At 39.7% G+C, this 14,269-nt stretch overlaps 1 protein-coding gene across 1 annotated transcript in view; it reads left to right on the forward strand.

The window, feature by feature from the left end:
- CCDC30 (coiled-coil domain containing 30) overlaps nucleotides 1–14,269 on the forward strand; it is a 100,301-nt gene that overhangs the window by 54,008 nt on the left and 32,024 nt on the right. The window contains exons 9-11 of the mRNA XM_045860021.1: nucleotides 5,632–5,811; nucleotides 8,515–8,724; nucleotides 13,653–13,807. Coding sequence (XP_045715977.1) covers nucleotides 5,632–5,811; nucleotides 8,515–8,724; nucleotides 13,653–13,807 — 545 coding nt within the window. The remainder of the gene's footprint in view (nucleotides 1–5,631; nucleotides 5,812–8,514; nucleotides 8,725–13,652; nucleotides 13,808–14,269) is intronic.

A 14,269-nucleotide genomic window follows, 5' to 3' on the forward strand; every position in this document is an offset into this window, starting at 1 on the left:
GCAACTGCTAATTTAATCACAAGAGAAAATACCTGTAAAGATCTCATGTCTAAAGTACCAGTTTCAGAAGTAGACATTCAAAGCCCAAAGGAAGAGAGAGAGGAACTCCGGTAAACTGTGAAAATCCCCTATCATGTTAATTATTTAGGGAGTATATTTTATTTGGCTTGATCACTATAATTATTTTATTTTTTCATTACCATTTATCTCCCCTATACCCATTTCCACCTCCACCCACCTCTCCCCTCCCCCACCCCCTGCAATAATTTGCCATTCAATTCCAAATGATATGAGTGAAAAAATTATTAATACCTATAAGCAAGCATTACACAAAGAGTTGTCTTCTGATACACTGTCACAGTTTAAAACTTTTTCCTGCTTTTAAAAATAAATATATGCCTTTTATGGAAAATTTGTAAAGCATGAAAAAGAATAAGGAGATTATAATAATGCATAATTCCCACCATACAGAGATATTAACATCTTAAATTTTCTTTGTCTTTTTTTCCCATACACATAAATATATATATTTTTTTACATAATTAAGACTATAATCTGCAGGAGGTTTGTTTTTTACTGTTTTAGCTAACATTGTATCTGATCATTGTTTTGAGAAACTTTTTAGTTCACTATGCTAATCTATCTTTTAATTAGTATATTTAGAACATTTACACATAATATAATTATTAATATGTTAGGGTTAGTTCTGCCATTCTTTCTTTTTTGCTTTTCTATTTGTTTTCTCTGTTGTTTGTATCTGTTCTCTATTTTATACCTTTCTGTGGGTAACATTTTTTAGAATTCCACTTTAAGTATCTATTGTGTTTTTGAGTGTATGTCTTTATATAGCTTTATCAGTGGTTTATCGAGGTATATATTTTATAAACACACACAACATTATTTTACCAGTTTGAGTGAAATGTAGAAACCTTACCTCCCTTTATGTTCCTCTTTTCTCCTCCATTTATAATACAATTGTCTTAAAATTTTTCTCTACATGTATTTAGAACCACATGAGAAAGTGTTACAAGTTTTGCTTCAACCATAATACAGAATTTAGAAACCTTAAATGAAAAAGGCAGTGTATTGTATATATCCATATTTTTACTCTTTTGGTATTTTCTTACTTCCTGATGATCCAAGACTCCTTCTTTTACTATTTCTCCTGTGTACAGCGAATTTCTTTTAGCCATTCTCTTATAGTAGGTCTGCTGGTGACAAATTCTCTTAGTTTACATTCGTGTGATAATGTCTTGATTTCTGCTTTATTCCTGAAGGATATCTCTCACTGGGTATAGGATTCTGGGTTGACTCAATTTTTTAAATTGAATTTATTGAGGTGAAATTGGTTAATAAAAGTATATAAGTTTCAGGCATATGGTTCTGTAATACATCATCTGTACATAGAAGTGTGTGTTCACTACCCCAAGTCAAGTCTCCTTCCATTACCGTTATCCCCCCTTTACCTTTTTTACCTCCCCCCACCCCACTTTGCTGTTGTCTGTATCTGTGAGTTTTTTGGGGTTTTTTGGTTTTTGCTTAATCCCTTATTTGTTTTTAAAGTTAAATTATAAGAATAAGATAACTGATGTGTCATAGAATTCAAGCTGAAAATCTTGCTTGCAGTACTTTCTTGATTAGTAGATTATTTCCCCCTCCATATTCTGCTAGTAGAATGAGCATTTTGATAGTCTTTTATTGTTATATTTTCACCAAGTCCTGAACTAGGAGAGAGTAAGCAGGAGGAAATTCCAGAGGAGACAGTAGAGGAAGGCACTTTTCCAAGAGAGAGGCAGGAAGAGGAAGACTCGCAAGAGAACCAAGATACGGAAAGTGAAGAACAGCAATTGACCTTGGAGCCTAAGAAAGTTGTGAGGCTTAGCGGAGAACTGAGCCCTGTAAATCAGAGCCTCCTGCAGTCTCAGAGCTCTGGGAGCACTGAGGTAGGTGCTGCAAACTCACGCTCTGACCGGGGCCATTTCCTCTGATCAGCTGTGGATATAAACATAATTCTATATCAACATTAAACATATATTTGTTGAACAATATCATAACCACAGACTGAATGGTATAAAATAGCAACCAAAATCTGAACCGAGCCCATCAGTTGATGCATTTTATTATAAAGGGTTCTTAGGCTATATTGAGGCTGCAAAGGAAGAAAATGCCGAATTGTCGCTGTCTGCCCTGGCAGGTAGGACAGGGAATGGGAGGATTCGTGCCGCATTTTCTACTTCTGGTAAGTAGCTTAGGCATACAAAATACTTTGCTTTGGAGAGAAGAGACCACAGATAGGGAGTTGTTTTAAATATGGCTTTTGCTGTTTTCCAGAGATCTGCTTCCAGAAAAAGTGAGGGGAGTGACTACAAGCTACACTTCAGCTCTTACACCCAAATTTTACAGGCTCCTTCTTGCACAGAATAAGATTTCCCTACCCGTGCCTTTCTGGCAACTGTTTTGAGATTGACAAAGGGAGGCCTTTGTGCTCATAAGTAAATCAAATTCAAAAGACTGATAATATATATTTGAAAAGAGATTCACACATACATTTAGAAAAAAAAGTAGCAATAAAGGAAGTCAATATATATTTGAAAAGAAATTCAGACAGAGTTTCAAAACTAGGCAGATCACACTAAACAAGGAAAACATAGGGGTGGGCAAAAGGAAGTTTACAGTTGTTTGATGGGAAAAGTCATGCAGGTTATGCTGATTATAATAGCTCTGTTAGCTTTTGTGTTTCACAGATGCACAGCTGTCAACCTAGTTTTGCCCACCCCTGCATATACCCGAAAGGAGACTCACTCACATAGGAAAGAGGAGGAAGTTACTGGATTTGTTCAGGAGACCAAAAGGAAATATGACGTCAAATACTCAAAAAGGGGTTAATTGTACATGTCCCAGACAGGCCCTGTATTGGGCAGGGGCTGGTGTAGGAGGCTTGGGCCGAGGATGAACACTATGGTCGCAAAGATTATAAAATCTTTGCTTGTGAGCTCAAAGTGACCAGCATTCTTTTAGAATAATGGGAGTTAGAGTATAAGAAGTAGCACCCCAGTTAATATATCAATTTTTTTAATGTACCCTTTCCCACTGTTTGAAGAATTATTTCAATACCCAGGAAGGAGGTGAAAAACAATTATATATATATATGAAATTCTATGAGAAATACTGGAAAATAGCCACTCTGTGAAAGGGGAAACAGTCCTATGTACCACATAGCCCCTTAAGGTTTCCCTGAATTCTTGCACATTTCAGTAATTACCTTCCATAATAATGACTTGGGGATGAATCGACTTCTTAATTGAGCTTCTGTGCTGTGCTGGCACATGCCAGTGCCTGTGTTAAGGCACATGCGGCAGTAAACAAGATGCGAGTGGGCCTCGTGGGAAAGAAGTAACATATTTGTATTTTGAACTTTGCATTTCCAAAGCAGGGTCACACATACTGTTTCAGTTACTTCTTTAAGCAGGCAAGGAAGAAAATACATTTTAGACAGATTTTTTTTTGGCAGTGAGCTGTACAGTGATCACTTCAGAACCCCTTTCTGTTTATAGGGTTCTTTGACTTACTGACGTCTATAGATTGTTCTTTTTAGTTCTTGTGTGTGTGGAGTTTTGTGGTCTAAACCTGGTAGGGGACTCAAAGTTGGAAAATTTTAGTTTAAGGTAAAAAGTTATAAGCCTAGCAATGTATATCTTAAAGCTTTTGTTTCAGAAACTACAGATAAGGCCCATCCTGGCTCCTGGAAAAACAGCCGACCTCCGGGGGCACTGCTAAAGATTACCACCTGGGGACAAGCGGAGGCATCTAGGCCATTGTGTTTCAGGGAGGGGCACACAACCACCTACCTCTGGGAACAGCTAACCGCCCTGGACAAGAATGTTGCAGTTTCTTCAACCTGACCCTCCCTGAATTTCAAAACCCCTCACTGCACCTTATTTATTTCCTGCTATAAAAACCTTGGCCTGGAAAGATAAGGGAAGATGGTATGTTAGGGTATGAATCCACCATCTTCTCAGATTGTCCACCATCTGAATAAAGCACCCATAAAGATTCAATCACTGTCATTGCTTATTGAGTTCGCTAGTGACAGGCAGCCCGAACTCCAGTCCTGTCCAGTTTCAAAACCCAGTGGTCAGATTACGGTGTCTAGTGTCTAGCTGCTGTCCATGTGTGGTATGTCTTCTTAATCTCATAATGGACAAATTTAAGCAACTGTAGACTGAGACCAGATTCCAGACTTTAAAGAATGCTTATATAAGGTAAACCCATAGAAAAAGAACTGTGAAAGCCTCTTTCATGAGTATGGGAGCTCTGTTGTTCATATGTATTTGTGGCTGCTGATGGCCTTTGGGGCTTAGTGTCTGCTGTCCAGTGTCATTCCAGATAAGGTTGTGATAGCTGAATTCTAGATATTACTTTCCCAATATTCTTGAAAGAAGTTGGAACCACCATGAATATCTCAATTTTATATGTTTAAAACCTAGCTTCATGGTTTTTAAAATAACATTATTAAATATTTACTATGTTCTAAGCACTATACTAAATAACCTGTATGTGACTCATATATTAAGGAATACAATGAGGCAGAAATATTATTGTTTCTACTTTATAGATGAGGAAACTGAGGCCTTAGAGAGGTTATACATATAATTCCAGAAGTGGAATTGCTGGGTCATAAGCAGTTCCATTTTTAATTACTTGAGGAACCTCCATACTGTTTTCCACAGTGGCCGTATCCATTTGCATTCCCACCAACAGTGCACAAGGGTTCCCTTTTCTCTACATCCTCGCCCACACTTGTTTCTTGTTTATTGATGATAGCCATGCTGAGAGATGTGAGATGATATCTCATTGTGGTTTAATTTGCATTTCTCTAATGATTAGTGAAATTGAGCATCTTTTCATATGTTTATATGTCCTCTTTGAAAAAGAGTCTGTTCAGGTCCTTTGTCTAGTTTTTAATTGTTGGGTTTGTTTTTTTTTTGGTGTTAAGTTGTATGAGTTCTTTATAAATTTTAGATACGAACCCCTTATCAGATGTTTCATTGACAAATATGTTCTCCTATTTAGTAGGTTGTCTTTTCATTTTGTTGATGGTCTCCTTTGCTGTACTAAAACCTTTTAGTTTGATGTAGTCCCATTTGTTTATTTTTTCTTGTGTTCCCCTTGCCTGAGGAGACATACAGTATATCTTGTCCACTGAATTGGATAGGGTTGGATTCGTCATCCACTCAGCACGCCTGTGCATGCCTACCTTCAAGAAAACCCTCATAACGTCTCCTTTGGTCACAGTAGTTTTATTGCGCTGAGAGGCCCGATTTTTACCCTGAAATTATCCATGCTCTGTTCCCCTTCACTGATACAAAAAATAAGAAAGTTAATTGTCTAGATTTAACTGCTGTTGTTCACATAATTTCTTTAATCTTTTTATTCTAATGTAATGGGAGTTAAATTCTATGAACATGCACTAACTAGCTATAAGTATAAAAGAGTGATTTGTAGATAAGCCAACTCCAAAAACACGTGAATAATCGCATGCTGATAATCCTGGTTCTGACAGCTGGAACCCAGGTCTCACCAATATTCTTCCAAATTGCGTACATTTCTCTTTTAAAATGTTTGTTTTAGAGTCTAACATCTGGAGAAAAACTGAAATACCAACACCAAGAGGAAATACAACAGCTTCGTCAGAATTTACACCGGCTTCAGACTCTATGCAACTCAGCTGAAAAAGAGCTTCGGTATGAGCGGGGAAAGAACTTGGACTTGAAGCAACATAACAGCTTACTTCAGGATGAAAATGTTAAGGTAGCTCTAGTGGACATATCCTTTATAGAGAAATCTCACTCAATTGGCCATAAAAATTTTTAAACTTTAGCCCTGGCCGGCAGGCTCAGTTGGTTGGAGCATTGTCCTATACACCAAAAGGCTGTGGGTTCGATTCCTGGTCAGGGCACATACACAGGTTACAGGTTCAATCACCCACTCAGGGCATGTAGGGGAGGCAACTGATTGATGTTTGTGTCTCACATCTCTCTCTCTCTCTCTCTCTCTCTTTCTCTCTCTCTCCCTCAAATCAATAAACATATCCTTGGTGAGGATTAAAAAAAAAAGTTCTCAACCTCATAATGCATGACAGTGCCCGTAGATGGGTGGACAACGTGAGCTCTCTGGTTAACGTACTCCCTTAACCTCCCCCTGCCAAGTAAGCACGCAGCTCCATTGTTTCTCTGCTGCTGAAGGGCCACATACGTTGTCAACCTGTACATATGAAAAGTTTTAACGTTACACGGTCTTTTAAAATTATTACCTAAAATTTTAGCACTTATTAAATTTCAATGACCTGAGCCCAAACCCTGGTTATTCTGCCCTCATTCTATCTCTAGACTTATTTATCCCTAATAGGTGTTTCCATTATTATTGGTTGAATCAAATAACTGCAGCAAGGTATAATTCATCAAGGAGGGCAAAGTTGTTCTTTCTAACACAAGAACATCAGACCATGGTTCTATTATTTACCGACCATATTTGAGACTCAGCTTTTTCATCTCTAACATGGGGTAAAATACCAATCTCAGCTGCTTCATGGATATGAAAGCCTAAGCAATATACAATAGTTATAGTAGTATCTGCCTCAGTTCTATATGTCAAATACGGTAGATAATCTATAAGTGATTCTTGAAGAACAGCAGTTAACTTGTATTAGGCATTACCTATTTGGCTGTTTCTATTGTTGATACTTTCATTCCTTTATTTAATGTAGCTTCCCAACTCTTTTATCAGATAAGTAGTTGTCCCCATATTACAGATGAAGGAACTGATACTCAGAGAGTTATTATTAAGTTTTAGATTCACTTGATAAACCCTGAATGGTTGATCCACAGAAATCACAGGTGGAGGAAACTATAGTTATAGTTCCTATTAATTCAGCTGAAAAGCTTGGAGCCCAGGAAATCCTGCTTTGCAAAAGGTAAAGTCAATTCTACCTGAGCATTTTTGTCTGTGAGCCCTGCCTAGTATGTCCATTCACCGTGTTCTAATATTCCTTAGAATGTCATTCATTCATTTATTTGTTCAGTATGTGTTGGTAAATTATCTACGTTAGGCAGTTTGACAGGCCTTGGACACTGAGAAGTGAATAAAATACATGGTCCCTGCTGGGAATTTAGAGTGGGAAAGAAGCATGTAACTAGGTAGTTAAGTATATGTTTAATTTAAATTGTGGTAAGTTCTATGAAGGAAATAAATGTGGTGTGAATAAGTAAGGAGTGAGTAAGAAGATCTCTTCAGATTAAATGAGCATGCAAGTGTTTTCTTCCAAAGTGATGTTTAAGCTAAGACCTGAAGAATGCACAGGAACCAACCATACCATGAGGAGGGAAAAGAGAAAGCATTCCCAGCAGAGCAAAGGGTGGAGTCCGGTGTATTGGAAACCCTAAACAGAAGCCAGCAGGCCTGGAGATCAGTGGAAGAAGCGACAAGATGGTTTTAAAGAGGTCGGCAAGGGCCTGATCATGCAAGGCCAGACAGGCTGCTGGGATTTGTTCCCGGAGTGATGGCAAGCCACTGAAATAGTTAAGGAGGGGAGTCAAGTAGTTCAATTTATGTTTTAAAAAGAACACTTTGGCTGCTGTGCAGAGAACAGATTAGAAGGGAGTGGAAATGGAAATGGCAGGACCAATGTCAGAGCTATGGCTACGGCCAGGGCTAGAGATGATGATGATCTGGACCAGGGCGGTAACACAAGTGGCACAAATGGATTGATGCAAGATCTGCTGTGGAGGCAGAGTGATAGCTTGCGCTGAACTGGCTCATGATGGACAAGGAAAACTCAAGGATAACGCTCAGGTTACTGGCCTGAACAGGAGGGTCAATGGTGACATCATTTACTACAGTCAGGAAGACTGAGAGAAAAACAGTTTTGGAGATGTGGGCAGAAGTTTCACTTTGGTGGTTACTGGGTATAAAGGTGGTGTTTTAAATCATAGGAATGAACCAAGAGAGAGAATAATCCACTCTCAAGGCCTAGTTTAATCCAATAATACTTAGAAGTTGGGTAGCATTAGAACAGTCTACAAAAGAGATCAAGAAGGAGCGGAAGAGAGGCAAGTGAAAATCAGGGGAGTGTGGTACCACAAACTCCGAGACACGAGGAGAACTTTCTGAGAGCGAGGGAGTGAAAGCCCCTAAGAGGTCAACTGTCCAGTGGATTTACTTTGGCAATAGTACTCTGGCAGCTTTATGGAGTGGTGGGAATGAAAGCCAGCTTGAAGTGATAGAAAGAAAGAATGGAAAATGTTTGGCCCATGCATGTATAGAAGCTCAGGAAAATCCCTTCGTCCAGCTGCCATCTGGTGAGACAGACCTTGGCAACCTTACTAACCCAGGGCAGCTCCAGAGAGGAAATCAGCTCTTGGGGTACGGCATTCCTTTGAAAGCTGCTTATTCTGGCTCGCACTGACATCCACTCCCTGCTTAGTGCCATCACTCTTATTTATTCCCCACCTGTAGATCAAAATTGAACTGAAACAGGCCCAGCAGAAGTTATTAGACAGTGCCAGGATGTGCTCTTCACCCCCAGCAGAGTGGAAGCGCTGTCAGCAGAAAATCAAGGAACTGGAGCTGGAAGTACTTACACAGGCTCACAGCATTAAATCACAGAACAACCTGCAGGAAAAGCTGGCTCAGGAGAAATCTAAAGTTGCTGATGCAGAGAAAAAGGTAATTATCCTCACCCGTAATAAGTAATGCACTGAATACCACTATCGAAATCCTGTTTCCCAAAGGACTTTAAGAAATATATATGGTGCAAACTTGATAGACTTTAGGGTTTTTCTTTTTTTTTTTTTTAAGTTTTTTTTTTAATTTATTGATTATGCTATTACATTTGTCCCTTTTCCCCCCCTTCCCTCCCCTCCACCCTGTACCCCCCTCTCCCACCCACATTCCCCCCCCTTTAGTTCACTTCCATGTGCAATTCTTATGAGTTCTTTAGCTTCTACCTTTCCTGTACTATTCTTGCCCTCCCCCTATCTATTTTCAACCTACATTCTATGCTACTTATTCTCTATACCTTTCCCCCCCCTCCCCTCCTCCCACCCCCCTGTTGCTAGCCCTCCATGTGCCCTCCATTTCTGTGGTTCTGTTCCTGTTCTAGTTGTTTACTTAGTTTCTTTTGGTTTTGCTTTAGGTGTAGTTGTTAATAATTGTGAGTTTGCTGTCCTTTTACTATACATGTCTTTTTCTTTATCTTCTTTTCTTAGATAAGTCCCTTTAGCATTTCATAAAATAAGGGCTTGGTGATGATGAACTCCTTTAATTTGACCTTATCTGAAAAGCACTTTATCTTCCCTTCCATTCTAAATGACAGCTTTGCTGGATAGAGCAATCTGGGATGTAGGTCCTTGTCTTTCATGACTTGGAATATTTCTTTCCAGCCCCTTCTTGCCTGTAAGGTCTCTTTGGAGAAATCAGCTGACAGTCTGATGGGAACTCCTTTGTAGGTTACTGTCCCCTTATCTCTTGCTGCTTCTAGGATTCTCTCCTTCGTTTTTACCTTGGCTAATGTAATTATGATGTGCCTTGGTATGTTTCTTCTTGGGTCCAACTTCTTTGGGGCTCTCTGAGCTTCTTGGATTTCTTGGAAGACTGTTTCCTTTGCCAGATTGGGGAAGTTCTCCTTTATTATTTGTTCAAATAACTTTTCCACTTGTTGCTCCTCCCCTTCTGGTACCCCTATAATTCAAATGTTGGAACGTTTAAAGGTGTCCTGGATGTTCCCAAGGCTCTCCTCGATTTTTTTAATTTTTATTTCATCATGTTTTCCTGCTTGGTTGATTCTATCTTCCCTCTGGTCCACTGTATTGTTTTGAGACTCAGATTCCTTCCTTTCTCTATTGGCTCTCCTCCGCGTATCTTCCTGCATCTCTTTTATGGTAACCTGCATCCTTTCATCTAAATTGCGCCCAAAATCAACCAATTCCGTGAGCTTTCTAATCACCAGCGTTTTGAACTGTGCATCTGATAGATTGGCTATTTCTTGGTCGCTCAAAAGGATGAGTCCTGGGGGGACTGATCTGCTCTGTTGCACACATGTCTTATGTCTTTCCCTGTCTCTCTCCTTTTTCCGGTCTGGTCGCTCTTGTTAAGGTGGGGGGCGGAGCCTTAGGTGTTCACCGGGGCTGGGCGCCCCAGTCGCTAGACTGTGACGTTATATGCGGGGGCGGGGGCGGGGGCGGGAGGGACTCAATGGCGGCAGTTCAGTTCTCCTGGGCCCAGACCTTTCTCCGGGCTCCTGGGCTGCGAGCTCTGCCCTGGTCCACAATCGCTGCCCCACTGGGTCCGGCAGCCGCAGCTTGCGTACTCAGGGTCCACCGCTGCGTTCCTGCGCCCGATGGCTGTCGCGCCCGATTCCGCGCCAAATTTCCCCCGACCTCCGTGCGCTGCCGACCCGCGCCAGCCCCGCGCCCGCTCGGCTCGTTGTCTCCTACCAGTCTGGATGTACGGGTCTACTTCAACTTCTTGGCTGTCCGACTTCCATTCAGATGAATCCCCTGTTGGTTCTGGGTGTTATGCTGACTGTATTTTATTGTTGTTCTAATCTTGGTTGTGCGAGGAGGTACGGTGCGTCCACCTATTCCTCCATCTTGCTGGAAGTCCCGACTTTAGGGTTTTTCTTTACTCTCCCAAGCTTGCCTCCCTTTGACTTCACCTGCTCCTTCAATTCCAGCAAATCTTGTGTCTTTTTTTTAAATTGCATGAACTTATAAAGGTGTTTCATTAAAACAATAAGTTAAAACACTGAGACCAAGTGACTTTTGTCTTACACATTCAAATTTTAAAAGGTTTATTTTCCTCTCATGTGGATTGGCGTTTACCTGGTTTTTATTTTGTAATTTTTGGAAGGATCTGTGTTATGAAATGAGCCATTTTGAAATACTGCCCTGCCTTTCAGACTGCCCAGCACCAGGTGGCAGCAGTGTGTAGCAGTTGCACGTTTTGATCTGTAGGTTTATGAGTCAAATTTTATAACAAATAAGTCACTTTAACAAACTATATAAACATACAACTAACATCAAGAAGTAGATGACGGTAATTTGAATTAAACTCAGATGCCTAATGTTGGGGTAAAGAAGCCAGCACAAAAGAGTTCATACTGTGTAATATCATTTGTATGAAGTTTAAGAGTAGACGAAACTATGCTATGGTGATAGGATAATGGTTGTCTCTGTAAGGCCTGGGAGGGGACAGGAGGGAATCTTCTGTGTTGCCAGAAGTATTCTATATCTGGGTCTGGGAGGCGGTAATATAACTAAAATTTTACTGAGGATGCCTAAGGTATGTACACTTTACTGCATGTATGTTATTACTCCATAAAAAAGTAATTGATAAAGATTGGTAAAATTTTAAATTTAGACAGTACTAAATATCAGTGAGGACTTCATGCAACAGGAAACTCATATGCTGACTGCAGGTGGAAGAATGAGTCCATACAAACACTTTGGAAAGCAGTTTGGCATTGGCTTCCAGTGAAGTAACAGATGAAGATACTGTATAACCCAACCCTTCCACTGCGAGGCATAAACTCTAGAAAAACTATTGCACTGCATCTAAGTATCAGGAGTCAGGAATTCTGTCATTCTAATAGTAACATTGTTTAAAAAAGCAGAAAATTGGAAAGAAAACAAATGCCCACTGACATGAGACTGAATAAATAAATTGCATATTTACACAACAGCATACATACAACAGTGAAAATGAATGAATTACAGCTACATGCTGTAGTTCGATTTAATACAGAATAAAAACCAGGTCACCAAAAACACAGTATGATCCATCAATATAAAGGTCAAAATAGGCCCTGGCTGGTGTAGCTCAGTGGATTGAGCACGGGCCTGCACACCCAAGGGTCGCTGGTTCAATTCCTAGTCAGGGCACATGCCTGGGTTGTGGGCCTGGTCCCCAGTAAGGGGTGCACTAGAGGCAACCACACATTGATATTTCTCTCCCTCTCTTTCTCCTTCCCTTTCCCCCTCTCTAAAAATAAATAAATAAAATCTTAAAAAAAATAAAAATACCGGTCAAAATAGTACCAAATAAAAACCATGTCCTATAGAGATATATACTATTAAAAGAAAAAGCAAAGAAACGATTAACACAAAACTCAAGAGACTAGTTTTCTCAGGTGGAGCAGGAAGGGGTATAATTGACAAGGGTCACAGAGTGAACTTCAAAAGCATTGGAAGTGTTCTCTTTCTTAAATTGGGTGATGGGCTCAAAAGTTTGACATATGTCCTTGACAGAGAAGCCAATGGGGGATACTTTCATCTGGGGAATGAAGACTGAATGTCTTTAAGTAAACGTTTACCCTAAGCACAGAGTTAAATGAGGCAACTCAAAGGAACTTGACCTGGCCCTCTGCCATTGCCCTGAATCTTTTTGCACCTTCACCTCTCCTACCGGCATTCGCTGGATGTGAGGAATGTGGGGCCAGTAAATAGAATAGAGGGAGGGAAGCTCTTCTGCCGGAATCCAGTCATTCAACAAATATTTGTTGAACATTTACTATGTACCAGTCACAAATTTAGATAACAGAAAGGCTTATAAAAAAATAAGTAAATAGTTTAAAAGGATATTTATCTAACAAAAAAATTTAACGATACTTTTAATTTAATTTTGTGATTCGTGCAAATTTTTTTTAAAATTCTAGAATAAAGTTACATCTCTTTCTTTCAAATTCATAGATCTTATTTTTGGTGTTACCAGGGTATTAAAGAACCTATTACTGGTGCTAGGCAATCTGCTAACTGCTCCTTAGTTTGTAAGTGACCTTGACTTTGAGATAATCATGAATGTAGTCACACTGTGGAGAAAACGGGGACTCCTCACACACTGCAGTTAGAAGTGTGAACTGGTCTAATACTATGGAGACACTTTGGCCTTATCTATCAAACAAATAATAACTTTTGCTCTGGGAAATCCACACACCTCATAAGTTGTTCTAGAGACATTATTTATAACAGCAAAATATTGGAATTTACCTAAATGTCCCTCAGTAGGAGGCTAGTTAAATAAGTTATGGTATATTCTTACAGTGGAATGGTATACGGCTGTGGAAGAGAAGACAACTGTGTATGTACTTATAATATGGAAAACTGACTGTGTTTTTATTTTAAAAAGCCAGGCATGTAAGTATAATATGCCATCGTTTGTGTAAAAAGTGTCTGTGGGGGGAGAACTATTTAATAATATTTGTTTAAGTATGTATAAATAAATCTCTGAAAGGGTATGTAAGAAACTAATATCAGTGCTCCCCTCTTTGGTGGCAGAAGACAGGTTAGGGGTGGAAAGGGGACTTTTCACTATATAGCTCTGTTTTCACTATACAGCTGTGTGAATGTATTACATATTGCAAAAACTAAATAATTTATTTTTCAAATTAAAATAAATCCAGCCACACTCTTTACTTTAGATCAGATTTGTATGGCAGTGATACTGTGTTTGCTATTGGTGTGGTATTTCCCTAACTGAAGAAGAGGTCAAAAGAGGGGAACATGGGGACAACTGTCATAGCATGATCAATGAAATATAATTTTAAAAATAGGTCATACTTTTCTTATAGTTTTATTTGCAAACTTTTTTCATTCAAGATTTTGGATCTACAGCAGAAATTAGAACATGCTCAAAAAGTCTGTCGCATAGATGCTTGTAGTTTGGAAAAGAAGCAACTCCGGGAGAGGATAAGAGAAGCCGTGGAAAATGAAGCTAAAAGAAAGCAACAATATCAGGAAGAACAACAGAAGCGGTAAGAGGAGCACAGATGTCAGTGTCCCGTGGGCTAACCCTGGCTGAGTTTACCCGCTGTGCGAATTCGCCAGTGCGTTTCCCTCCGTGCCCCCACTGAAGTAAACTCACACGCTTCCTATACACTCACTTATCGCATTATACGCTAATTATTTATTGTCTTGTTTGCCTTTCACACTCGAGTGTGGGATTCATAAGGCAGGGATTATTTCTTGTTGTTTTGGGACACACTTGGTGCCCCGGTAAATTTTCTTGAATGACTGAATCGCTTAGGGAATAGGATACTCTGGGATTTGTTTTTCTAACTCTAACATGATCGGCACAAAGTGCAGGGTAGAATGAAGTTGGTGTTTTGTACTTATCAGCTGATTTTCTTCAGTGAAGTTCCAACTACCTTACAGGCATCTTGGATGCCCTAAACTCCAGTAACTGATGCTTCTTACTTCTATGACACTCAGAGTGA

Source organism: Phyllostomus hastatus, unplaced genomic scaffold (assembly GCF_019186645.2).
Source record: "Phyllostomus hastatus isolate PE091 unplaced genomic scaffold, TTU_PhHast_1.1 phas_scaffold_182, whole genome shotgun sequence".
Taxonomy (NCBI): Eukaryota; Metazoa; Chordata; class Mammalia; order Chiroptera; family Phyllostomidae; genus Phyllostomus; species Phyllostomus hastatus.